Source organism: Rhinoraja longicauda, chromosome 6 (assembly GCF_053455715.1).
Source record: "Rhinoraja longicauda isolate Sanriku21f chromosome 6, sRhiLon1.1, whole genome shotgun sequence".
NCBI lineage: Eukaryota > Metazoa > Chordata > Chondrichthyes > Rajiformes > Arhynchobatidae > Rhinoraja > Rhinoraja longicauda.
The window spans coordinates 61,758,686-61,785,158 of NC_135958.1; the positions used below are offsets into that span (position 1 = coordinate 61,758,686).

At 45.3% G+C, this 26,473-nt stretch overlaps 1 protein-coding gene across 4 annotated transcripts in view; it reads right to left on the bottom strand.

Annotated features, from left to right (window-relative positions):
• The window catches only part of sdk2b (sidekick cell adhesion molecule 2b), a 599,240-nt gene that overhangs the window by 172,279 nt on the left and 400,488 nt on the right, over positions 1–26,473 (bottom strand). For all 4 annotated transcript variants that reach the window (XM_078401132.1, XM_078401131.1, XM_078401133.1 and 1 more), the window contains exons 14-22: positions 25,439–25,575; positions 20,886–21,033; positions 18,894–19,034; positions 16,863–17,044; positions 14,407–14,522; positions 7,849–8,044; positions 5,151–5,249; positions 4,508–4,699; positions 3,209–3,330 (exon numbers count right to left, since the gene is read on the bottom strand). In XM_078401132.1, the coding sequence (XP_078257258.1) occupies positions 3,209–3,330; positions 4,508–4,699; positions 5,151–5,249; positions 7,849–8,044; positions 14,407–14,522; positions 16,863–17,044; positions 18,894–19,034; positions 20,886–21,033; positions 25,439–25,575 (1,333 nt within the window). The remainder of the gene's footprint in view (positions 1–3,208; positions 3,331–4,507; positions 4,700–5,150; positions 5,250–7,848; positions 8,045–14,406; positions 14,523–16,862; positions 17,045–18,893; positions 19,035–20,885; positions 21,034–25,438; positions 25,576–26,473) is intronic.

Below are 26,473 nucleotides of genomic sequence, written 5' to 3' on the forward strand. Positions count from 1 at the left end.
CGGCTGCGACTCATCTTCGGAGGCTCCGGCGAGGGCCGCCTGGACGTCGGAAGCCGCAGGCCCCTGGGTGGGGGCCGACATCGGGAGCTCCGGCAGCGGCAGCGACAGCGTCTTCGCCCGCCCCGAATCGCGGGGCTTGGGTCGGCCCGCTGCGGACCTTTCACCGTCCGGTGCGGCCTGACATAGACCACAGACCTTTCACCACCCGGCGGGGGCTTCAATGTCGGGAGCCCCGACCGTCCCGATGTGGCAACTTCAACAGCCTGACCGCGGGAGAAGACGGCAGGGGAAGAGAAAAAGACATTCTGGCCTTCCATCACAGTGAGGAGGGGACTGGACGAGACTCACTGTGATGGATGTTTCTTTTGTTTGGTGTTAGTTTATGATTGTATGTGTTATTGCATTTTTATTGATTATTCTTATTGGTCTTATTGTTGAACTGCGGGTAATGTTTCATTTCACTACACATTTATGTGTATGTGACAAATAAACGACTATTGAATTAAGGCACTGATGAGAGGGAAGGTGTGAAATAGAATATGATGCAGAGTATTTGAGCAACAGTATTAGAACGGCACAGTAGTGTAGTGGTAGAGCTGCTGCCTCACAGCGCTAGAGACCCAGGTCCGATCCCAACATCAGGTGCTGTCTGTGTGGAGTTTGCACGTTCTCCCTGTGACCGCGTGGGTTTCCCCCGGGCGCTTTGGTTTTCTCCCACATCCCAAAGTTGTGCAGGTTTGTGGGTTATTTGGCCTCTGTAAATCGCCTCTGGTGTGCAGGGAGTGGATGAGAAAGGTGAACGATGGTCAGCATGGACTCGGTGGGCTGAAGGGCCCGATTCCCAGCTGCTTCTCTACTACTAAAAAACTAAATGTAAAGTGAGAAAGACATGAAGATGTAATTCAGTTGGCCTAAGATGAAGGCTCAGGCAGAGGTTGAGATGGAGATTCAAGCAGACAGATATGGCAAATAAGAAGAGACAATGTCTACCATTCCATCATGGATTCTCAACCGAGTCCCTGGACGAACAGCACCTCATGTATCGCTTGTCAGCTTACAACCCAGCGATTTGAAAATTGATTTCCCTAGCTTCAAGTAACGCTTGCATTTCATCCCTCTCCGTCCCTCCCCACCTTAGTGCTACTTAGACCTTCCACTCAGCTCACAATGAACCATTCTACGTTTCCTTAGCACCATCTGCTTTGATCTGTTGGTTTCACACCTTACCCTTCCTTATCTCTAGGCTCCCCCTCCCCTGACTCTCAGTCTGAAGAAGAGTCTCGACCCGAAAAGTCACCGATTCCTTCACTCCAGAGATGCTGCCCGTCCTGTTGTTACTCCAGCATTTTGTGCCTATCAGCTGCAGTTTCTTCCTGCACATGTCCCTGAAAACAATGGCTTCATTCATTGGCTACCATCAGAATTAAGAGTTAGAAGTCATCTCTGCCACTTCCCTTAACTGTCTTCAGTTAATTAACTCTATCCCTAAAGCATTTTTTACAGCTTTTAAACTAACTGTATTTGCTTTGATGATTTTCATTATTTAAAAAAAGTATTTTATAGATGTTCTGAAATGGGTGAATTGTTTCTTTTTTGATTTAAACAAAAAAATGCCAATTGTGTTTGAATGGCTTTCAAATGTTCTGAATTGAATTGATTGAAAGATACAACATGGAAACAGGCCCTTCAGCCCACCCTGTCTACGCTGACCCACAGATCACCGTCCACAATAGTTCTGTGTTGTCCCACTGTCTTGTCAACTCACAACACACTCGGGGCAATTTACAGGGGCCAATACACATACAAACCCGCACGTCTTTGGAATGTGGGAGAAAATCAGGGCACCCAGAGGAAACCCACGCGGTCACAGGGAGAACATACAAACTCCGCACTGACAGCACCTGAGGTCAGGATCGAACCCGGGTCTCTGGAGTTGTGAGGCAGCAGCCCCCACCAGTTTTCAGAAGCATTAGAAGTCGTCGACAACCCAGAAAGCCAGAGGAGCGAATTTGCAGCTGTCAAAGGTTTCCAGCCATGTTCTGACCAGGATTATTCAGGTTTTCCCAGGCGATAACAATGACCGTTGCCACCCACGGCCCTGCTCCGTTGCCAGACTTTAACTGATGAGCAAGTCACTGCTGAGAGATGTAGTGACTGCATAGTGGTGCAGTGGTAGAGTTGCTGCCTTACAGCGCCAGAGACCCGGGTTCGATCGTGACTGTGGGTGCAGTTTGTATATTCTTCCTGACTATATGGGTTTACCCCCGGTTTCCTTCCATATTCCAAAGATGTACAGGTTTGTAGTTTAATTGGCTTTGGTAAAAATTGTAAATTGTCCCCAGTGTGTAGGATTGTGTTTAAGGTGCATATATACTTGGTGGGCCAAAGGGCTTGTTTCTACACTGTAGTGCTAAAGTCTAAAGTGTTAAGATCCCTGAAGTGTAAGTATGAAGCTTCCCCCATGTTATTTGGGAGCGTTCTGCTGATTGAAGTCAAAACCAAAGTACAGGTACATGGAAAAAAATTAACAACTACTCTTGTCTCAAACAGAGAGACAGGGACCTTTCAAAGTTTCAAGGTCAAGGTCAGTTTATTGTCACATGTACCAATTAAGGTACAGTGAAATTCAAATTACCATACAGCCATACTGATGAATAGAGCAGGCAGTATTTTTTCCATGCTCCATTGAATTATGAACCTTGCTCATCATTCACCCCCTTAACTGTAAGTGCCTGTGTGTACTGTTCCTGAGGCTGTAAGTGCCTGTGTGTACTCTACCTGAGACTGTAAGTGCCTGTGTGTACTGTACTTGAGGCTGTGTCTGTGTGTACTGTACCTGAGACTGTAAGTGTCTGTGTGTACTGTACCTGAGACTGTAAGTGTCTGTGTGTACTCGACCTGAGACTGTAAGTGTCTGAGTGTACTGTACCTGAGACTGTACGTGCATGTGTGTACTGTACCTGAGACTAAGTGCCTGTGTGTACTGTACCTGAGACTGTAAGTGCCTGTGTGTACTGTACCTGAGACTGTAAGTGCCTGTGTGTACTGTACCTGACTGTAAGTGCCTGTGTGTACTGTACCTGTGACTGTAAGTGTCTGTGTGTACTGCACTTGAGTGTAAATGTCTCTGTGTACACTCTTCCTGAGACTGTAAGTGTCAGTGTGTGTACTGTACCAGCGACTGTAAGTGTCTGTGTGCGTACTCTACCTGAGCCTCCACCAACCAGCGCGAGATGGACGTTTTACCATCATAGCCCGGCCGAAACTGCAGCGTTACCGAGCGAGGGCCAATGTTCGAGATGGCCAGGTTTGTGGGGGAGCCAGGTAACTCTGTTGGAACAAGCACATATAACTTGGAAAAGTATTCAATACTTTAACAGGGGGTTTAGAAAAGGAATCATACACAGACAGTCATGCCGTTGCGTTATGGAGATGTGCGTAGATGCAACAGCATTGCACACTGCCCTCACTGACATTAAACTGGACCAAGGCACCAACGTTTGTAAATTATTGATTTAAATTATTTTTGGTTAAAAAAAAAGGCACCGATGTTTGACTTGGAGGAAAATGATTAGGAATTCTCAAAGTTATCTTCTTTCATTTGCTGATAGAATATTAAATGAATTGTGGAAGCTAACACATCATCAGAATGGCAGGCCTGTGGGTAGATGCAGAGAATATTTCATTCAATTGCTTGGCAAACTGCAACTACAAAGAAGGACAAAGCAACATTTGCTAACTGTATGGACAAATGCAACAAGGCTCTTCATTATTTACTGCAATCCCATTGTGATGAAGGTCAACAAGAGCATTTCACATCCCAAATGTGTGCTCAAAACTTTACTTTAGAGATACAGTGTTTAAATAGGCCCTTCGGCCCACTGAGTCCGCGCCGACCAGTGATCCCCGTACACTGGCACTATCCTACACACTAAAAACAATTTACGATTTATAAAAGCCAATTAACCTGCAAAACTGCACGTCTTTGTAGTGTGGGAGGAAACTAGAGCACCCGGCACGTGGTCACCGGCAGAACGTACAAACTCCATACAGACAGCACCCGTAGTCAGGATCGAACCCGGCCCTCTGGCGCTGTAAGGCAGCAACCCGACCGATGTGCCGGCCTCTACTTGAAGCTAACTTTCAGTAAATCCCATACAACAACGCAAAGCAATGGCATATCCATATTTAAGAAAAACCTTGTCTTTCCATTAGAATGAATAATCTCAGCTCTCCCTACAGTAAGATGCATCTGCCAATTTGTCCTTCCACTTATCCTGGAGATACTGGAGACAGCCGATGCTGGAATCTGGAGGAAGAAACAAGCTGCTGAAGGAAGTTGGTGAGTCAGGCAGCATCTGTGGAGCCAGAGGGATGTCAACGCTTTGGGTTGAGACTTTACATCGAGACTGGATGCAGGGTCTCGATCTTAAACGCTGACTATCTGCTGCCTCCACAGATGCTGCCTGACCTGCTGGGCTTCGCCAGAACTGGATAAAATTCCTACCTGGAGGAACTCCTGAAGAGATGGTGGAAGAGGAGGTCTGGCCCTGGCCCTTGGATGTCATGGCTGCCACTTCAATGGTGTAGGTTGTGAGAGCAGTCAGGCCCGTGACTCGGTAGCCTAGTGTCACATTTGCCAGGTAGTGTGTCACACGCGTGTTGGTGCGATTGTACTCCTCCCAAGATATGCGGTAACCTAGACAGAAACACCAACGTGGATACTTAGACACAGGGAACTGCAGATGCTGGTTTACAAAAAAAACCCTCAAAGTGCTGGAGTTACTCAGCGGGTCTGGCAGCATCTCTGGAGAACATGGATATGTGACGCTTCGGGTGGGGGTCCTTCTTCAGGCTTGTTGCACTACTACTTACACTGTTACACATCTGGCGCTGTGATGGTGGCAATAATTATTGTGCAAAATAGAAACACAAATTCGAAACTCTGTAACCTCCACAGAATTTTATTGTAAGGTTGACTCTTGATTCTTCTTCCACTCTTTAATCCAGTTCTTTGTTCAACGCTCCTCAGAACCTCTCAAAAATCCACTTTTGGGCAATTTGCACACAAACCATGCCCATTTGGAATGTAAAAAATAATTCTACAATGCGGATTTACATTTGTGAAATCAAACTTTGAAACTTCTGACCTGTGAGAATCCCATTCTTTTCGTGCGGCTCCCTCCAGCTGACTTTGAGCGAAGTGTCCAGAATCTCCGTGAAACTGAGGTGTCCGATTGGACCAGGGTCTAAAGAGTGAGCAAATCAAAAGCCTGTCAAAGCTGGAGGCACAAGGAACTGCAAGTGCTTGATTTTGAACAAAATGCAAAGTGCTGATGGACCTCAGCAGGTTGGCTAGCATCTGTGGAGGGAATTGGCAGAATGAGCAGATGATGTCCGGGTGGGGACCCTTTTTCTGACTTCAGATTGGTATGAAGGAGGTTCTGACTCGAAACATTGCCTACCTATCTCCCCCTAATACAAGAAGGCAGGAATGGGGATTGTGGATGATCAACCATGATCATATTGAATGGCGGTGCTGGCTCGAAGGGCCGAATAGCCTACTCCTGCACCTATTGTCTGTGTATCTGTGTATCTATGATTGTATGCTCTGGATTGGCATAGGCCTAGAATTCATTCAATGGACATTGAATGGATTGTAAAATGCAAGCTACTATTTGTTGCATTTAATTTGCGATTATTCGGTCACAATGTGTTATGTAGCTTCAGGGCCACCTCTTCCAACGTTGTTGTCTCCCAATGCAATTTAGCCAATTTGTGTTGCACTTCAGAGTACAATTGAATGGCACAAATTAGGAAAAGTAGTGATTGGATTTCAGCTCTGTAATCTGCTTCTTATCTACTCTTGAGTTTTGCCATGAACCACAAAGCTTTGACCTAAACAGTTGCAAACACCCCATGCCAAGTTCATTGTCGATGGGTCAGTGCACAGATGTAGGGAGTTCACCCGATCACTCACTTTTTCAAATAAACAGACAGATAAAGTGAAATGTTTCACATCATAGAAACATAGAAAATAGGTGCAGGAGTAGGCCATTCGGCCCTTCGAGCCTGCACCGCCATTCAATATGATCATGGCTGATCAGCCAGCTCAGTAACCTGTACCTGCCTTCTCTCCATACCCCCTGATCCCTTTAGCCACAAGGGCCACATCTAACTCCCTCTTAAATATAGCCAATGAACTGGCCTACTGTTCATTGTACTGACTGCTGTTTATTACACTGTTTAGTTTAGTTTAGTTTACAGATACAGTGTGGAAGCAGGCCCCTCGGCTCACCGTGTCTGTTCCGACCAGCGATCCCCGCACATTATCTGCTGAACGGGTAATCCATAAAGTTATTCCTATTAATTGATTCCATTATTGCAGTGGAACTGAAATAAATCTAAGGGATTTAGAAATAGCTCAGTAGGTTTTGCAATCTTTTTGGCCATTGATATCATGTTTACGAAAAAGTGTTATTTTTCCTGTTCTCAATGTCCGTCATAGTGAAAATCAGTCTCACACATCTCCCCACTAATCTCAACATGCTGAGATAAGTGCCATTTAACCGAGGATTTATTTGCCTTAAACTCTTTCAACGTAACGGTGTGCCCTCCAGTTAATTGCCTGAGTGGAACTTTTCCACACGCAATTGTGTACGGGTTACTTTGAAGTCAGAGGAAACGATGTCCAGCCAGCGTTGAGAGGATGCGAGTGACGTTATCGCTGAACCTGGTCCGGTCAACGTTTATGGATTGATTTCCCGTAGGTGATCTTTTGTAGTAATCAGACGCAGGAAATCGGATTATTACAGCTGCATCTGATAACGTAACAGCATGCAAAAACCTGGCACCATCTGCATCTAGTGCAGATTCAATTCCTCATTCTGGAGATTGCTAATTTTACTTGCGCAACATCACCTTGCACGGACCCGAAGACCGCAGGAGCCCCTAAACACAACTGTAAACGCAGGAGGATTTGAGTTTAGGAGCAGGGAGGTTCTGCTGCAGTTGTACAGGGCCTTGGTGAGACCGCACCTGGAGTATTGTGTGCAGTTTTGGTCTCCTAATCTGAGGAAAGACGTTCTTGCCTTAGAGGGAGTACAGAGAAGGTTCACTAGATTGATCCCTGGGATGGCGGGACTTTCATATGAAGAAAGACTGGATAGACTAGGCTTGTACTCGCTGGAATTTAGAAGACTGAGGGGGGATCTTATAGAAACATATAAAATTCTTAAGGGGTTGGAGAGGCAAGATGCGGGAAGATTGTTCCCGATGTTGGGGGAGTCCAGAACCAGGGGTCACAGCTTAAGGATAAGGGGGAAGTCTTTTAGGACCGAGATGAGAAAACATTTCTTCACACAGAGAGTGGTGAGTCTGTGGAATTCTCTGCCACAGAAGGTAGTTGAGGCCAGTTCATTGGCTATATTTAAGAGGGAGTTAGATGTGGCCCTTTTTGCTAAAGGGATCAGGGGGTATGGAGAGAAGGCAGGTACAGGTTACTGAGCTGGATGATCAGCCATGATCATATTGAATGGCAGTGCAGGCTCGAAGGGCCGAATGGCCTCCTCCTGCACCTATTTTCTATGTTTCTATGTTCCAAATCATCGATGTCAAAACCAAGGAGGTTAGAACCTCTGTTCCTCTGTTACAATGCCATCCATTTTTTATGCAGCCAACAACCAGAGTTGTCACTTAATGTATATTTATAACATGTCACATGTGATAATAAAGTTTCATTCATTCATTCATTCATTCATTCATCCATTCATTCATTCATTCATTCATTCATTCATTCATTCATTCATTCATATATTGAAGGACCCGTGATACGGGCAAGATACTTACAATCTTCATGAGAGCGCACAAGTTGGGGCGGACTCCTGGGGCCATCCCCTGGGGTGGTGAAGCACAACACAGAGGTGTAATATTCGGCAAACTTCTTCATGCCGCGTATGTAACCAACATGCACCATATCCTGGAAGTTTGGCCGCACGGTCACCATGGTAAAGTCTTCAATCTGACCAGGCTCCCAGGCCAGCAGCTGAAATGATAATAAAATGATCACAGGGAACGTCATGGGAAAGGACATGTTTGGTTTAGTTCATTATGGTCATGTGTACGATTGTACAGTGAAAAGCTTTTTTGTTGCGTGCTTGCAATACATGATTACAATCGAGCCGTCCATAGTGTAGATATACAGGATAAAGGGAATTAGGTTTAGTGTAATATTAAGTCCGGTAACGTCCGATTAAAGATAGTCTGAGGGTCCCAAATGAGGTAGATGGTAGCTCGGGACCGTGCTCTAGTTGTTGACAGGATGGTTCAGTTTCCTGATAACTGTTGGGAAGAACTGTCCCTGAATCTGGAGCTCCACAAAGTGCCGGAGTAACTCAGCGGGACAGGCATTATCTTGGAGAACATGGATAGGTGACGTTTCAGATCGGGACCCTTCTTCATCCTGATTGTGCGGGGGGGAGCGGGAGGAGGAAGAAATGTGGAAGAGAGGAGGGATAGCGCAAAATCTGGTAGCTAATAGGTGAATACAAGGGAGGGGGAGGGGGGGTGGAAGAGGAGGGGTGAGGGTTGTCAGGCAGAAAGTTTGGAGAAAGGCCAGAGATGAAAAAAACAGAAGGTGTGAAACAAAAGGATACATGGGAGAGGAACAGGTTGTGAAATGCACTGCAGCATATTAACATATTTACTGCAATCATAGGCTAAGTTCCTGTGAATTTCTTGTTAACTGTAAGCCAAGTGTCTGGTTTCAGGTTTTAACTCCCAGAGGAAGGTGAATGTGAATTTTACTGACGATGCTTCTTTCGATCCCTTAATTGGATAAACGGCCACTTTAATGGGAAGCCAATCTTTGTCTTTTTAAGAAGTGTCTTTCTGTATTGTCAAACTCTCAGAAGTATCAGTTATACACTTATGATGTAACTGTACATTTTCAACACATGGAGGGGACATCAAAGTTGCAAGCAGTGTGGGTCATGTCATTTATTCCTGGCTTCAAGGATTAATTAAAATTAATTTATAATTGAGATACCAGCAGCCTGACTATCCAAGTCTGCCGTAGTTTGAGCTGCCTACAGTCAAATTATAAAGCTCTTTTGAACAAACAGGGGAAAGAACAGATTTTACTGGTGAATTTTTTTTGTTGGCAACTTTAAAGCAATCCTTGGTCAAGACTTCCCTGGAAAAGATGGGTGACTGTCATTCACTGGAGGATCATACTGGAGGATGTGTCCCACTGGCTCAGACAGTAGTTTCAATCTCCATGTATTTCTGTACTGCTGCTATTTATGGTACATGGCTTTAACAGTGTGATCTGTACATAGCAACTCTTTAGTCTTTAGTGATGCAGCGTGGAAACAGGTATTTCGGCCCACAGAGTCCATGCCGACCAGCGATCACCCCGTGATCAATTTACCGGAATGAAAAATCGCATGCATTTAAATAGTTAATGGCCTTGCAGGTTTGCTGACAAACTTACTTGCCAACTGTGGTCAAAGAATTGATGAGTGCAATTAGCATTTGAATAATTAGTTGAACTTGGAGTTAATCAAATTTTCAGCTCTGCAACTGGAAAGAGGATCGACTAACCAGCTCCACACATGTTCCGCTTTGCTTTGAATTAGTGGGGTCATGTTACACTGAAGGGCAAGATGCTCCAAGGAGATTTTCCACATTTATCTCGTTAGTCTTCTGTCATTAACGAATGTTTGCTGTGGATGTCCACAGCCCTTCTTCTCATTCATTGTAGAGGTTTACAGCAGAGGAGGGGGCTTTTGCACAGCAATGTGTCTGCATTGACTCTCACTTAGCTCCAACTTTAAATGCTGCCCAACCCTCTTCTTTTAAACATTCATCTAATTTTCCTTGGAAAGAGATAATAATCTTCCTCTGAAACTACCCTTTATTTTAAAAACACCCTTTGCTCCAAAACCCAACCAGGTAAAAAAGCATCTTCCAACCTGCCTCCTTGGTAATGAGTTGACACCAAGCACTCCCAGTTATTCTCCCATCAGAGAAAATCACCTTTCCATCTTCATTCAATTAAAACTCTTTAGATTTTTAAAAGCCACCATAACATTTCAATTTAAATCTCTTTTGTTCCAATGGATTCTTTTTTTGTAAATATAATTACCCATCTCATGTTATCCTGGAGAATCTGCTTTATGTTCCCATTGTTGTTCTCATTGACTTTGTTATCCTCTCCATAACTTGGTGCAAACAAAGTACCTAAGGATTTGTTTAAAAGCCACTGTTGCTCTTATAGTGTAAGGAACTGCAGATGCTGGTTAAAACCGATGATGGACTCGAAAAGCTGGAGTAACTCAGCGGGACAGGCAGCATCTCTGGAGAGAAGGAATGGGTGACGTTTTGGGTCAGGACCCTTCTTCAGACTGGTTAGAGATAAGGGAAACAAGAGGTATAGACGGTGATGTGGCGAGATAAAGAACAATGAATGAAAGATATGCAAAAAAGTAACGATGATAAAGGTAAGCTGTTTGTAGGGTGAAAATGAGAAGCTAGTGCGACTTGGGTGGGGAAGGGATGGAGAGAGAGAGGGAATGCTGGGGCTGCCTGAAGTGAGAGAAATCAATATTCATACCACTGGGCTGTAAGCTGCCCAAGCAAAATATGAGATGCTGTTCCTCCAATTTGCGTTTAGCCTCACTCTGACGATGGAGGTGACCGAAGTCAGAAAGGTCTGTGTAGGAATGGGAAGGAGAATTAAAGTGTCCAGCAACTGGGAGATCAGGTTGGTTCAGGCGGGCTGAGCGAAGGTGTTCCGTGAAACGATCGCTCAGTCTGCGTTTGGTTTTGCCGATGTTATAAGAGTCCACATCTTGAACAAATAATAGTAGATGAGGTTGGAGGATGTGCAAGTGAACCTCCGCCTAACCTGAGAGGACTGTTGGGGTCCCAGGACAGAGTCGAGGGAGGAAGTAAAGCAACAGGTGTTGCATCTTCTGTGGTTGCAGGAGAATGTACCTGGGGAGGGGGTGGTTTGGGTGGGAAGGGATGAGTTAACAAGGAAGTTGTGGTGGTAACAGTCTCTGCAGAAGGCGCAAAGGGGTGGAGATGGGAAAATGTGGCTGGTGGTGAGATCCCGTTGGAGGTGGCGGAAATTTCGGAGGATTATGTGTTGTACGCGACGGCTGATGGGGTGGAAGGTAAGGACTACGGGGACTCTGTCTCTGTTGCGACGTGAGGGAGGGGGAGCAAGGGCGGAGCTGCGGGGTACCGAGGAGGCACGAGTGAGGGCCTCATCTATGGTGGGAGAGGGGAACCCCCGTTCCCTAAAGAATGAGGACATCTTGGATGTTCTAGTGTGGAACACCTCATCTACGCAGATGCGGCGTAGATGGAGGAATTGGGAATAGGGGATAGAGTCTTTGCAGGAAGCAGGGTGGGAAGAAGTGTAGTCGAGATAGTTGTGAGAGTCAGTGGGTTTGTATTGGACGTCAGTCAATAGTCTATTCCCTGTGAAGGAGACTGTGAGATCAAGAAAGGGGAGGCAGATGAGGGAGATGGTCCAAGTAAATTTGAGTGCAGGATGAAAATTGGTGGTGAAGTTGTTGAAGTCCATGAGTTCTCATGGGTGCAGGAGGTAGCACTGATGCAGACATCAATGTAACTGAGATGGAGTTTGGGGATAGGACCAGTGTACGCCTGGAACAGGGATTGTTCAACGTACCCTACAAAGAGGCAGGCATTGCTGGGGCCCATCCGGGTGCCCATAGCTACGCCTTGGACTTGGAGGAAGTGGGGAGTCAAAGGAGAAGTTGTTGTGGGAGGAGTGGAGTGTTAGTAGGCAGAGTAGAATGTTAGGAGCTCTTATGGTGCTCTGCTCTGTTTAATTTAGTTTAGTTTAAAGACACAGCGTGGAAACAGGCTCTTCATCCAACCGCGTCCACGCCGACCAGCGATCCCCGCATGCTAACATCATCCTACACACATTAGGGACAATTTATAAATATATCAAGCCAATTAGCCTACAAACCTGTCTGTCTTTAGAGTGTGGGAGGAAACCAGAGATCCTGGAGAAAATCCACGCAGATCACGGGGAGAACAGACAAACTCTACACAGACAAGCACCTGTAGTCAGGATCGAACCCGGGTTTCTGGTGCTCTAAGGCTGTCTGATATTTACAAAACCTAATGTTATTTTGAATATTATTTGTCTATTTGCGCCTTCATTTACTGTGGGCGTGAACCACTTCCTTGAGCATCTCTTCACAATCCCTCGGTGTCTTTCCATCATGAAAAACAGAAAGGGCTGGAGTAACAGCGGGTCAGGCAGTATCCCCGGAGGATGTGGATAGGTGATATTTTGGGTTGGGACTCAATAAGGTCCCAACCCTAAACTTCAACAATTCATGTTCTCCAGAGATGTTGCCTGACCTGCTGAGTTACTTCAGCACTTTTGTTTTTCTTTGTCAACTAACATCTTCAGTTCCTTGTGTTTCTTCCATCAATTACATATTCCCATGAGACTTGGTTTCACAAAATAAATGAACACATTTGGGCTTTACATTTTTAGATATTTGCTACACTCACGTTTTAAACTTTAATAGGTCACATCCATTATTTTTAAATAGCACGCAACGAGCGATAAACCTTTGCTGGCTGACCTTGAGGAACCATTGCTTTTAAAAGCTTACTAATTTTATCTCAAAGCATGGAGTTGAAGAATATTTTTGCTGCTGACATTGAACTATTTAGGTAACTTACAAAGATTGTTCTTGAACAAGGTTACTGAGAGGCTGCTCACGTCTACTTAACGTATTTAAGGTAGATTGAAAGAATGGAGCCTTCTCTGCGACCTTTACTCTGACTTCTTTCAGCTGCTCACTGCACATTCCAAAACAGTCTGTTGACTTATCTGTCTATATTATTCGATACATTTATAAATATTTCCAGAGATTTAGCGAGGATTTAAGCCAAAGAAATCAGCCCCCATTTGCCACTGATTCCTTCAAGGAAATGTACTGAGTTCAGACAGTGGATCTGAGGTTGAATCTCTGGATTACAGCAAAACAAACTCAATGCAAGTCTCGCTGGAGTAAAGATACGGCAGACAAAGTTTTGGCATTACTACACCTCTACTGGCAGGGGACGAGAGCTGTCGGCAAAAACACTATCACAGCGGTTTCCCTTGCAAATGTGGACAAAAGATAAAAGTTCATACACAGAAGACTGATAATATATTATTGGTTAATGTTCCATTTAGCTTTCAGGAAGAAGCTAGAGGTTGGCAATATGTGGATTGTGGCTGCATGTTTATTATTTGTTCAGCTAAAAAGCTGCCTGTTTGCCTGACGTGCCAAATGGAAACTGCAAAATGTTCTCATTGAGATAGGTTTTGCTCCAGTGCTGCATCCCAGCATGATAAAATAACTTTAAGCCGGACACCAATATCACTTCACAAAAGAGGTTGAGTGAATTCAAACCAATGCAGGACAGGGGTTAGAACATTACAAACTAATGACTAAACTATTGTCTGAGCAGTCACTGTCACTGCGGCTAATGTTCCTGTCTCATTGTGTTCCAGGCAAGGAGCCAGGGTGGGGACAGTCAGGATCAACAACATGAACACTTCTCTAGATTTTGCTACCACTAGTGTCACTCGATGGATCAGGAAGGACTGCCCCTTGGAGGCAGGACGTCTACCCTGGTTTCCATAATTGGGTGTGACTGCCAGAATATCTCCACAAGTGCAGGACTCCCGTATCGTTTGCAGAAAGAGAGAGAGAGAGCTCCACACTTTCCTCACGCTTTGTGTGAAGAAGTGTACCTTTTCCCGTGAATGTCCTGGCTCTGGTTTTTTAAGGTTACATGCTCTGAATTAGGCAAGCATTTGATGAAAGGTGATGAGATTCAATTGGGTTTATTGCAGAGATTTCCCCTCATTTTCTGCTCTAAAGCTCTGTCAAATGGTGGGCATGGAACGACCTTCCAGGTTACCCACATGCCAGTGACAACACTGGCAGCATCCCCAATAATGTTGACGCAGTGGCATTATAATCGATACGCTGACGTTACCACTGGAGCGAGTCAATCAACAGTCTCTTTGGACACTCTTTCCACAGACTGGCTGGCACGCAACAAAAAGCCTTTCACTGTGCCTTGGTACACGTGACAATAAACGAAACGAAACCAAATGTTCACAAATGCAATTGGGCAAAATCCAAATCTTGACACCACCACTCAAGATAATGTGGTAGAGTTCCCTGTAGCTCTTTCTAATCCACCAAGAAATGCTTGACATTAATTCCTACACGCCTACAATCCTATGAACTTACAAAGCAAAATTTCAACAATCCTACGATCTTACGCTGAGCAAAACCTCGACGTCATTGTTCACAGTGGATTTGTACTTGAAGCTGTGAGTATTACCTTGTAGCCTTGGTTAATTCCATTAATAAACTGCGGGCTGGGCGGGGTCCACGTGAATCGAATGGTTGTGGAGTTAATGGGCTCAGCGAGCACGTTTCCTGGAGGCACTGTGGGAACTAGAAGAACCAGAGATAACTTCAGACGGGTAACACGGGAAGAGAGATCAATGGGAAGGAAACCTTGCTTCAAGACAAGTCATTTGTGCAAACACAAGAACAAATCCTTTGTTGACCACTTCTGATTTTAATTTTTAATTCTGTTGCAGTCGGAATGCATCAAATGGCATGCTCCTACACTGTGTTTACCTTGAATTTGTAGCTTAGAACTGCTAATAGCTTCCACTGTTGTTACATTTTGCTAAACAAAATAAGAGAAAATTGATCGATATCAGTATCTTTATTTTAGAGATACATTGCAGAAACAGGCCCTTCGGCCCACCGAGTCCACACTGACCAGTGATCCCCGTACACGAGCACCATCCTACACACTTGGGATCATTTATAATTTTACCAAAGCCAATTAACCTACAAATCTGTACGCCTTTGGGATGTGGGAAGAAACCGGAACACCCGGTAGAAACCCAGGCAGTCATGGGAAGAACGTACAAATTCCGTACAGACAGTGCTTGAGGTCAGGATCGAACTGGTTGGCACCACAAGCAGTGGCTGCCTCGCCAACAGTCTGTCTGTCCTTTCTTCTTTTTGTTGTTTTTAGTATGTATTAAAAGTATGTTTTAGTGTTCCTTGGTTTGTTTATGTGGGGGGTGGGGTTTGGGGGAAACTTTCTTTCAATCTCTTACCTCGACGGAGATGCGATTTTTTTCCGTATCGTATCTCCGTCCCCACTGCGTCCTAACATCGAGGAGTTGGTGGCCTTTCCTGGAGACCGACCCGGCACTCTGGGAGTCTGCGGGACTTTAACATCGTGGAGCTTGCGATCCCTTTGCCGGGGATCGAAGCTCCAACTGCGGGGCCTGTGGACTTTAACATCGTGAAGCCCGCGGTCTCTGGTAAGAAGAGGCCGACTCGGGAGCTCCATGCCGCGGAGAGAGTTTCAACCGCCCCGACGCGGGAGTTTCGATCACCCCGACGGGGGCTTCGATCGTCGGCTGCGGGGGCTTTGTTCGCCCTGACTGCGGATGGTTTGACTGACCCGACCGCGGGAGAACAAAGAGGAAGCAGATTGAACTTTATTGCCTTCCATCACAGTGAGGAATGTAGAATCCACTGTGATGGATGTTTATGTTAACGTTTATGTGGGTGTGTGTCTTGCCATACACATACAGCCGGAAACAGGCCTTTTCGACCCACCAAGTCCGTGCCGCCCAGCGATCCCCGTACATTAACACTATCCTACACACACTAGGGACAATTTTTACATTTACCCAGCCAATTAACCTACATACCTGTACGTCTTTGGAGTGTGGGAGGAAACCGAAGATCTCGGAGAAAACCCATGCAGGTCACGGGGAGAACGTACAAACTCCATACAGTGCAGCACCCGTAGTCAGGATCGAACCTGAGTCTCCGGCGCTGCATTCGCTGTAAAGCAGCAACTCTACCGCTGCGCTACCGTGCCGTTTTGTCTTGTTGCTTTTCACTTAGTATGGCTGTATGGTAACTCAAATTTCACTGTACCTTAATTGGTACTTGTGACAATAAACTGACCTTGAGACCTTGAAACCTTGAACCTGGGTCTCTGTAGCTGAGAGGCAGTAGCTCGACTGCTTTTTGCAAGACATCACAAGTTCACTGGCATAAAGTTTAGTTTCCCCTGAATTTGTTAGGTTTGTCTCTTTCCATACTTTAAGGTCTTTCTCTATGGCATGACTTTCCCCATCTAGGAGTGCAAGAAAGTCGAGGCCACACATATATCTGACCTCCGCACAGTCTTGGTGCTTTATTTGTGATGGTATGCACTGCTACAGTCAAAAATCAGATTTTCCAATTTTTTTAATTTTAAATAGTTTTGTACGTTTTTGTTACTTCATTAAATAAGAAATTGATGTTCAGAAAACTGTAAGAGGAGAGAGGGTATATTGATGGAAAAAACTTGATAAACATGGCTTAATTTTTAATTGATATGCTGCAGAATCAATTACGCATTGATTATACTTAATTTGTTACTGATTATTTTTAATTGATTGAAAGAAAGCAGAGGTTTCTTTTGTAAAGATAGATCTAGCTCTTAGGGCAAAAGGCATCAAGGGATATGGGGAAAAACAGGAATGGGGTACTGATTTTAGATGATCAGCCATGATCACATTGAATGGCGGTGCTGGCTCGAAGGGCCGAATGGCCTACTCCTATTTTTCTATGTTTCTATACAAGGAAAGCACAGCACAGAAGCAATCAGTGATCGCCAGCATAACAAGTAATCAGCCCCTGCTCCTGGATCTTGATACCTTCATGGTCCGGCACCCATTAACCTGCCTCCGGCTAGAAGGAATTACTTACCTCCTTGCAGGGTCCACTCAGTGACTGTGGGGCTGTAGATTCCCAGCCCGGCCCCATTGTACGACGCCACAGCTATCTCATAGTTGGTCCAGATGATGAGGTCTTCAAGTAGGAAGTTGTTAACATCGGAGCTGGTGATGTTCCTGTACTGGTGTTCCACAGGTAGGCCTGCCAAACAGTACCTGCAGAATGAAGAACCTTCGTCATTATTGCCCTGGTTTCTTTCAAATACTACGTCCACACGAAGTGTACAAAGTGCACAAACTATAACCAGGAAAAGCGATCCAAGTGCACTTTAAAGATATGTCGGAAAAGCAAGTGTGAAAACATCTGTAAGAGTTTTACATTCTGCATACAACCATATAACCATATAACAATTACAGCACGGAAACAGGCCCGTTCGGCCCTACCAGTCCACGCCGACCACTTTCTCTGACCTAGTCTCATCTACCTGCTTTCAGACCATAACCCTCCAATCCCCTCCCATCCATATACCTATCCAATTTACTCTTAAATAATAAAATTGAGCCTACCTCCACCACTTCCACCGGAAGCTCAGTCCATACAGCCACCACCCTCTGAATAAAGAAGTTACCCCTCATGTTACCCCTAAACTTTTGTCCCTTAATTCTGAAGTTATGTCCCCTTGCTGGAATCTTCCCCACTCTCAAAGGGAAAAGCCTACCCACGTCAACTCTGTCCGTCCCTCTTAAAATTAAAAAAACCTCTATCAAGTTCCCCCTCAACCTTCTACGCTCCAAAGAATAAAGACCCAACCTGTTCAACCTCTCTCTGTAGCTTAAGGCTGAAACCCAGGCAACATTCTAGTAAATCTCCTCTGTACCCTCTCCATTTTGTCGACATCCTTCCTATAATTTGGCGACCAGAACTGCACACCATACTCCAGATTCGGCCTCACCAATGCCCTGTACAATTTTAACATTACATCCCAAACTCCATCTGCCATCTTTCAGCCCACCCTTCCAAAAGGCCCAAGTCTCTCTGTAGACTTTGAAAATCTACTTCATTATTAACTACACCACCTATCTTAGTATCATCTGCATACTTACTAATCCAATTTGCCACACCATCATCCAGATCATTAATGTAAATGACAAACAACAGTGGACCCAACACAGATCCTTGGGGTACTCCACTCGACACTGGCCTCCAACCTGACATACAGTTGTCAACCATTACCCTCTGTTTTCAGGACAACTAATATGAACATCCGCAAAAACACAAATGTATAACTTACAATTGAAAACTCCAGAATTGGTAAAGAAAGCTACCGTTGACACCAAACCATATAACCATATAACAATTACAGCACGGAAACAGGCCCGTTCGGCCCTACCAGTCCACGCCGACCACTTTCTCTGACCTAGTCTCATCTACCTGCTCTCAGACCATAACCCTCCAATCCCCTCCCATCCATATACCTATCCAATTTACTCTTAAATAATAAAATCGAGCCTGCCTCCACCACTTCCACCGGAAGCTCATTCCATACAGCCACCACCCTCTGAGTAAAGACATGAGGTAACAGTACCTCCGTAATTTATTGCTACTGTGGTTTAAAACATCTGGCATAATTTTGTGTCGATTGCTGTTTGCTGCAAGTTTTTGAATGAATGATAGATACAGCATGGAAACAGTCCCTTCGGCCCACCGAGACCACGCCGGACATTGATCACTTGTTCACACTAGTTCTACGTTATCCCACTTACGCCTCCACTCCCTGCACACTGAGGGCAATTTACAGAGGACCAATTAACCTAGAAACCCGCACGTCTTTGGGATGTGGGAGAAAACCGGAGCAAACCCACACGGTCACAGGGAGAACGTGCGAACACCACACAGACAGCTCCTGAGGTCAGGATCAAACCCGGGTCTCTGGCTCTGTGAGACTGCAGCTCTACCCGTTGGTTTTTACTATGAGTGGACAAATATGACAGAATATGCTGACGTTGCGATCTGAGCTGCTTTCCACCAGTGATGACGGTGGGGAAGGACTGTGCTGAGCGGTACCTGATGATGTAGCCCTTCAGCGCGCCGTTCTGCTGGTTTTCCGGGGGTGGTTGCCACTGAATCATGATGGACTGATTGGTTCTGCCGCTGGCAATGACATTCTGGGGAGAGGCACTCGGTGGCTCCTCCGGCAGTGAGAGCCTGCATGGGGTTGCCCATTCAGTGTGAAAGAGAGAACATTAATCATCAGGAAACAGAGTTAACTCAACGCAAAACAATAAAAGTCAGGTGCGTCCAACATGCTATGACTACTGCTCATGACTTCATTATAGTTTAAGAATAGAGTTATAGAGTCATATAATGTGGAAACAGGCCCTATGGCCCAACTCATCCATGACGACCCATCTAAACTAATTCTATTTGCCCGTGTTGTCCCATATACCTCTTAATCTTTCCTATCCATGTACCTGTCAAAGTGTCTTTTAAATGCTGTTAGAGTACCTGCCTCAACTACCTTCTCTGGCAGCTTGTTCCATATACGCATGACCCTCTCAGTGAAAATGTTGCCCCTTGAGGTTCCGATTAAACCTTTTCCCTCTCTACTTAAACCTATGTCCTCTGGTTCTCCAAATGAACATAGAACTGAGTATAGTATAGCACAGGAACAGGCCAAAACACAATGTCTGTGCCGAAGAAGATGTTAAATGAAACAAATCGCAAATATGCCTGGACATGAACCATATCCCTCCATTCTCTGCAAATCCATGTGCCTATCTAAAAGCCTCTTTTAAACACCACCAACGTATCGACCTCCACCACCACCACCACCCCCCCGGCAGCAAGTTCCAGACACTCACCAACCTCGGTGTAAAAACCTGCCCTGCACATCTCCTTTAAACTTTGCCCCTCATCTTAAAGCTATGCTCTCTCGTCTTTGACATTTCCACCCGAGGGAAAATGTTCCGACTGTCTACCCTATCTATGCCTCTCATACTTTTATATCTGATGATGGTACAATAGTAGCTGATCAATTGTAATGTGCAGAGAATCTTTGTGGTTGCCTTGGATGTCAGAGATCATAACAATATAACCAAGGCTTCATTTGTAGATAATAAGTATGCAGACTGTTCCTTGTCATAGCTCATGTTGTCGACCTCCCCATGGTGAGCCCTGTCAACTGCCCTCAGTCAGGCGAATGACAACAAACAGAGACAGCAGAAGCAGAAGCAGCTTCATAACTTCTGTTGCCTCAAACACAAGAAGAAGAAGAGTCATAGAATCATACAGAATGGAAACTGGCCCTTCAGCCCAACTTGTTCCCGTCGATCAACATGCCCATCTACACTAGTCCCACCTGCCCGCGTTTGACAGGTGCGACTAGTGTCTCCTTATTGTTAGTGTCTCTGTCTAAGACTAGTAGCTATTGGTGTCTCTGTTTAAGACTACTAGCTGCTGGTGTCTACATCTAAGACAACTAGCTGTTGGTGTCTCTGACTAAGACTAGTAGCTATTGGTGTCTCTGTCTAAGACTAGTAGCTATTGGTGTCTCTGTCTAAGACTACTAGCTGTTGGTGTCTACATCTAAGACAACTAGCTGTTGGTGTCTCTGACTAAGACTAGTAGCTATTGGTGTCTCTGTCTAAGACTACTTACTAGCTGTTGGTGTCTCTGTCTAAGACTACTAGCTGTTGGTGTCTCTGTCCTAGATTACTAGCTGTTGGTGTCTACGTCTAAGACTCCTTACAATTGGTATCCCTGTCTATGAATCCTTACTGTTGGTGTCTCTGTCTACGACTCCCAGCTGATGGTGTCTATGGCAGACCATCCTACAAGCTGCTTAACCTGTTGAAGGACCTGATTTAAGCAATACATTTTACTTTTTAAATTTCACAAATTTTTTTGTAACATTAAAATATCTAAAATGTGAAAATCTAATTTTCTAACTGATTAGAGATGCAGGTATGGCGTAGCATCACAATTAATAGCGATATTTACAGTGTGATGAATATGTAAGTTATCGAGTGAGAGTACAGCACTGGGGACAGGTCTCACCTCTCTGTCTCTCTGCTGTACTGCCCTCTGCCAACATCGTTCATGGCACAGATACGGAACTGGTAGGACCGGGCTGGGATGAGTCCTGTGACAGTCAGACCCACAGATTCCGGGTTAACGCTCATCAGGTGAACCGTCCAAGGGGAATCTTCAGCAAAAAAGATACGTTTCTTCTGAAAATGTTATTTCACTTCAAGGCAAATGGCAACAACACGATTAACATTGAGATGGTCTTAAACTCTGATAAATATGGGAAAGTGAGAAGGACCAATGATTGGGCAGAGCACACAAAAAGGGAGACATAACTTTGCTGAGTGACTTCTAGTTTCATTCTTCTTTTAACACCAAAGGCAGGGAAGATACTTCACTGGTACCTTCAGCATTATCACGGCCTCAGAAGCCAGCGAGTGGGCAGCAGTGGGAGTAACTGTTGACAAACATGATGAGAGACACGGTAGAGGACACACTGGTTGAAAGAAAAGCGGTTCTCAATCATTGCTGTCCATGAGGAACCAGAGAGCAGTGTTTGTCTGAAGAAGGGTCTCGACCCGAAACGTCACCCATTCCAGAGGTGCTGCCTGACCCGCTGAGTTACTCCAGCATTTTGTGTCCTCCTCCGATTTAAACCAGCATCTGCAGTTTTCTTTCCTACAGTGTTTGTCTGTCAGTACACGAACACTTGCAACACATGTATTCACTACTTCCCAAACCATAGGCATTATTGTATTTAAAAGATAGACACAAAATGCTGGAGTAACTCAGCGGGACAGGCAGCATCTCTGGAGAGAACGAAGGGGGGATGTTTCGGGTTGAGACCCTTCTTCTGACCCGAAACATCACCCATTCCTTCTCTCCAGAGATGTTGCCTGTTCCGCTGAGTTACTTCAGCATTTTGTGTCTATCTTCAGTTTAAGACAGCATCTGCAGTTACTTCCTAACAAGAGGGGGGATCTTATTGAAACATATAAGATAATTAGGGGATTGGACACATTAGAGGCAGGAAACATGTTCCCAATGTTGGGGGAGTCCAGAACAAGGGGCCACAGTTTAAGAATAAGGGGTAGGCTATTTAGAACGGAGATGGGGAAGAACTTTTTCAGTCAGAGAGTGGTGAAGGTGTGGAATTCTCTGCCTCAGAAGGCAGTGGAGGCCAGTTCGTTGGATGCTTTCAAGAGAGAGCTGGATAGAGCTTTTAAGGATAGCGGAGTGAGGGGGTATGGGGAGAAGGCAGGAACGGGGTACTGATTGAGAGTGATCAGCCATGATCGCATTGAATGGCGGTGCTGGCTCGAAGGGCTGAATGGCCTACTCCTGCACCTATTGTCTATTGTCTATTGTCTATAATATACAAGTTCAATTTGGTTTATTAGTTTTGGTTTAGTTTAATATTGTCACGTGTAGCAAGGTACAGTGAAATGTTTTTTGTTGTATGCTAACCAGTCAGCGGAAAGACTATACATGATTACAATCAAGCCTTCCACGGTGGACAGATGCAGGATAATGGGCAACGTCCACTTTCGAGTCTAATGAACGAGCACTGAGATTACATTTCCAACAACAATGTATATTGCTCTCCTTTATTTGCCAATTGGAAAAGTAATTAGTCACGTCTCGATTCCTGACTGGCCAGGGGAAGCAGGAGGCAATACTGTCCTGGTCAGGAGATCCCAGACGTGAAAACTTCACCGCCCCAGCAGAGCGGACACTGCACCCGACGTGACAATCAGAGCAAAACAAAATGGTGATATCCGTAACTTCAGTTTGAGCAGGGTTGGTTGATGCTCCATCTCTAAAGTAAACTAAACTGAACTGATGCCTAACCTATAAGAAGATAACTGCAGATGCTGGTACAAATCGAAGGTATTTATTCACCAAATGCTGGAGTAACTCAGCAGGTCAGGCAGCATCTCGGGGGAGAAGGAATGGGTGACGTTTCGGGTCAAGACCCTTCTTCAGATGCTGCCTGACCTGCTGAGTTACTCCAGCATTTTGTGAAATGATGCCTAACCTCGGCCAAGGTTGTTTGGCTGCCCAGGACAGTCACATTTACCTCACCGTTGCTTTTGCTCACCTGCTCTCTGACTCCCAATCTTTGGGATTTTCTCTAATCTGACTCACCAAAGCCATTTTGTGGAACCATTTGGCCATTCTAAACATCTACTTGAATTCATTCCTCCTTTGCTAATATTCTTCAGAATGCCTGAATGATTCCACCCTCCTAAACTTTGCATGCACTCCCTTTTACTTTTTGGACAAATTTACGACCTCTTTGGTCATCCATGCTTCCCATACTTTGCCATCCTTATTCCTCCTCCTCTTCACTGAAACATGACCAACTGGTCTTGAAACAACCCCAACATGTCAGATGTAGACTCAACTAATAACTACTGCTCCCAGTGTATCCTCCCGTGCTCCTGCCTAATAACCTGCAGTTTGCCTTACTCCAATTTAATACTTTGCCACAAGATCCATCTTTCCTTTTATTCACAATCTTAAAACCTATGGATACAAGGAACTGCAGATGTGGTTTACAAAGAAAGACACAAGTGCTGGAGTAATTCAGTGGGCAATGGAACATACTGAGCCCACTGTGTTACTCCAGCACTTTGTGTCTTTAAAACCTATGGAGTTGTGTTCACTATTCCCAAACAGATCTAAGCAGTGGGTCGGGCGCTCCCGAGAATCAGGCCCGACTCGCCCGCTGCGGTCAGACCACGGAGGAGGACTTGCCCCACAGGGCGCCGGGCCTTACGGGGAAGCCAGCCCGGAGCGAGGTGGTCAGTCGGAGGTTGAGTTAGGCCGAGGACGAGGTTGAGTCGGAGCCTTGAGGTCGGGCCGAGGACAAGGTTGGGTGGGAGCCTTGAATGGAGTCGGGAGCCTGGGGGTCGAGACAGGCCTAGGGATGGGGTCGGGCCACAAAGTGCTGGAGTAACGCAGGGGCTCAGAATGTTCACTGAGTTACTCCAGCACTTTTTTGTCTTTCTTTGTAAACCACATCTGCAGTTCCTTGTATCCATAAGCTTTAAGATTGTGGATCGTAGGAAGGATGGACCTTGTGGCCGGCCGGCCATATCGCCAACAACAAAGGGGGAGCCGGCACGTGGGGGCCGTTGAGAACAAAGGGGGACCTGGTGGGGGGAGTGGGGACGAAGAAGGGATGAGTACTTTTTGTAAATTTGTCAGTGCCATTGTGGCGACTCTTTTGTACACTTTGTTTGCAAAAACAAAGAATTTCACTGCACCGAGCTAGGTACAAGCGACAATAAAGTATCATCATCTTCCACTGAAACAGCAGGCACCTGGCCACGTTACTGGCTACAGCGGCGGTGGAGGGCAGGTGAGGTTGCCCTCATGCCCCACGGTCTATGCTGTGGGCAAAGATCACCAAGTAACGGCACGAAATCAGGTGTCGCAACAAGCGCGGTCCAACAGATCAACACTTGTTAGCATCATAAATCCCTAGTTTAAATAGGCTCTGAGACAAGGAATTGTCAATTACATTTGAACTTTTCACATAAATTTAATAAAACTAGTTTACAGCAGAAACAAATGAGGAGTGAGATTTAACATTGCCTCTCATCGATCATACATTGATGTGATAATGGCTTTCTGCACCACATCCATTTGGTATTCCACACTCACTTCATCTGCTACTGCTGGAACGTGATCGGAAAGCTGCCAAATTTACCTGTTCTAAATTCACCTCAGGTGATAGGAAACAGGTGAAGCCATTATTTAACCTGTTCTCCAGGGATGCTGCCTGAGCTTCTGAGTTACTCCAGCACTTTGTGTCTTCTTTTGTAAACCCGCACCTGCAGTTCCTTGTTTCTACAAAACTATTATTGCTCCCTGATGAAGATTGACATGTCAGTCTGCAATGTGATACACGATCACTGATGTTATTCACTGCGTCTTCCTTTTGATGCATCATAATCATAACTTTGTAGCTTCAAACAATTTGGAGAAACGAGGAAATGCAGGCGTGCGTTTACAAAAAAAAGATACAGAGTGCAAGAGTACCTCAGTCGGTCAGGCAGCATCCCTGGAGAATTAGGCACGGTGGCGCAGCTGGTAGAGCTGCTGCCTCATAGCACCAGAGACCCGGGCTCGATCGAGACTCTGGGTGCTGTCTGCGTGGAGTTTGCACATTCTTCCTGTGACCGCATGGGTTTTCTCTGGGTGCTCCAATGGCCTCCCACTGGAGATATACAGGTTAATTTGGCTTTGGTAAAAATTATAAATTGTCCCTACTGTGTAGGATAGTGTTAGTGTATGAGGATTGCTGGTCAGTGTGGAATCGGTGGGTCGAAGGGCCTTTTTCCACGCTGTATCTCCAAAGTAAACTAAACTAAATAAATCCAAACAGAGTCAAGGCATCATAGTCACTGTTTCAACTGCGTTGCTTAAGGGAGTGTGACACTTAGAAATTCTACAATTCATTGCCAATGATAAAATAAAACAGAGACTATTTTCATTTTCATTTCACCAAAAAGCTCTGTGATCTACGATTATGAAAACAGCGTGTATTCTTAATAACGCTGTTAACAACTCACTGTTCTCAGACACCTCCAACATGTAGTGCAGCAGGGGGCTGTTGCCATCGAAGGCCTTTGCCCACGTCAGTACAATGGCTCTCTTCTCACTGGTGCTCAGCTGGGCGGCCAGGTTCTCGGGCGCGTGGGGCAGCTGTCTGCAGGTCACACAAGAAGGGGAGAGTCAAATCACAGTGCGGTTTGCCCACCAACCTGCAGATCGATTCAATGCCACTTTATTGTCACATGCACCAAGGTGCAGTGAAATTCATTTTTGCAGACAGTTCACGACAAGTATTACTACACATGAGCACGTCTTAGATACAGTACAAGTGTATAGAAATAGTAGACTCTGACAGCATACAAGAGTCGCCAGGTTTGGCGCCATTTTGGGTTAAAGGGAGCCACGCCAGGTGTGCTGGTCACAGAAGTGGATCTGAAAGCGCACATTACAATCTAAAATGTTCAAGTCCCAGAGTTTCTTAACCTGAGCATGAAGGCCCGTTTGTCCTGCAGGCATGGCAGGGTTGGCCTGGCCAAGTGTGGTCGATGGTCATCATGGAGTCTGATTTACTCTGGCTGTCTCTGAGTCTTACAGTACACAATACCAATAAACTCCAAGTGAAACACAGAACCTTTATCTGAATGACAGCAATTAATAATGCTGATTGTGGCTCACTCTTATGCTCCGATACTTAATGCAAACCTGTGTTAATAATAATAATACATTTCTTTATTCGTCCCACATCGGGGAAATTTACAGTGATACAGCAGCAAAGTGGATAGCAAGAGATCATTCATTATAAATAAAAGTAAAGACAAGGATAAATTGTCATCAGTTTACTGTGTATTCCTTAACTGTTACTGTTGACTCATCTGCCGGGAGCAGTGCTGGTTGTGCAGTCTCTCAGCAGCGGGAAGGAAGGACGTCCTATATCTCTCCTTCACGCACTTGGGGTGAAGGAGTCTGTCACTGAAGGAGCTACTCAGTGCAGTGACAGTGTCCTGCATGGGGTGGGAGTCGTTGTCCAGCAGCGATGTTAACTTTGCCATCAT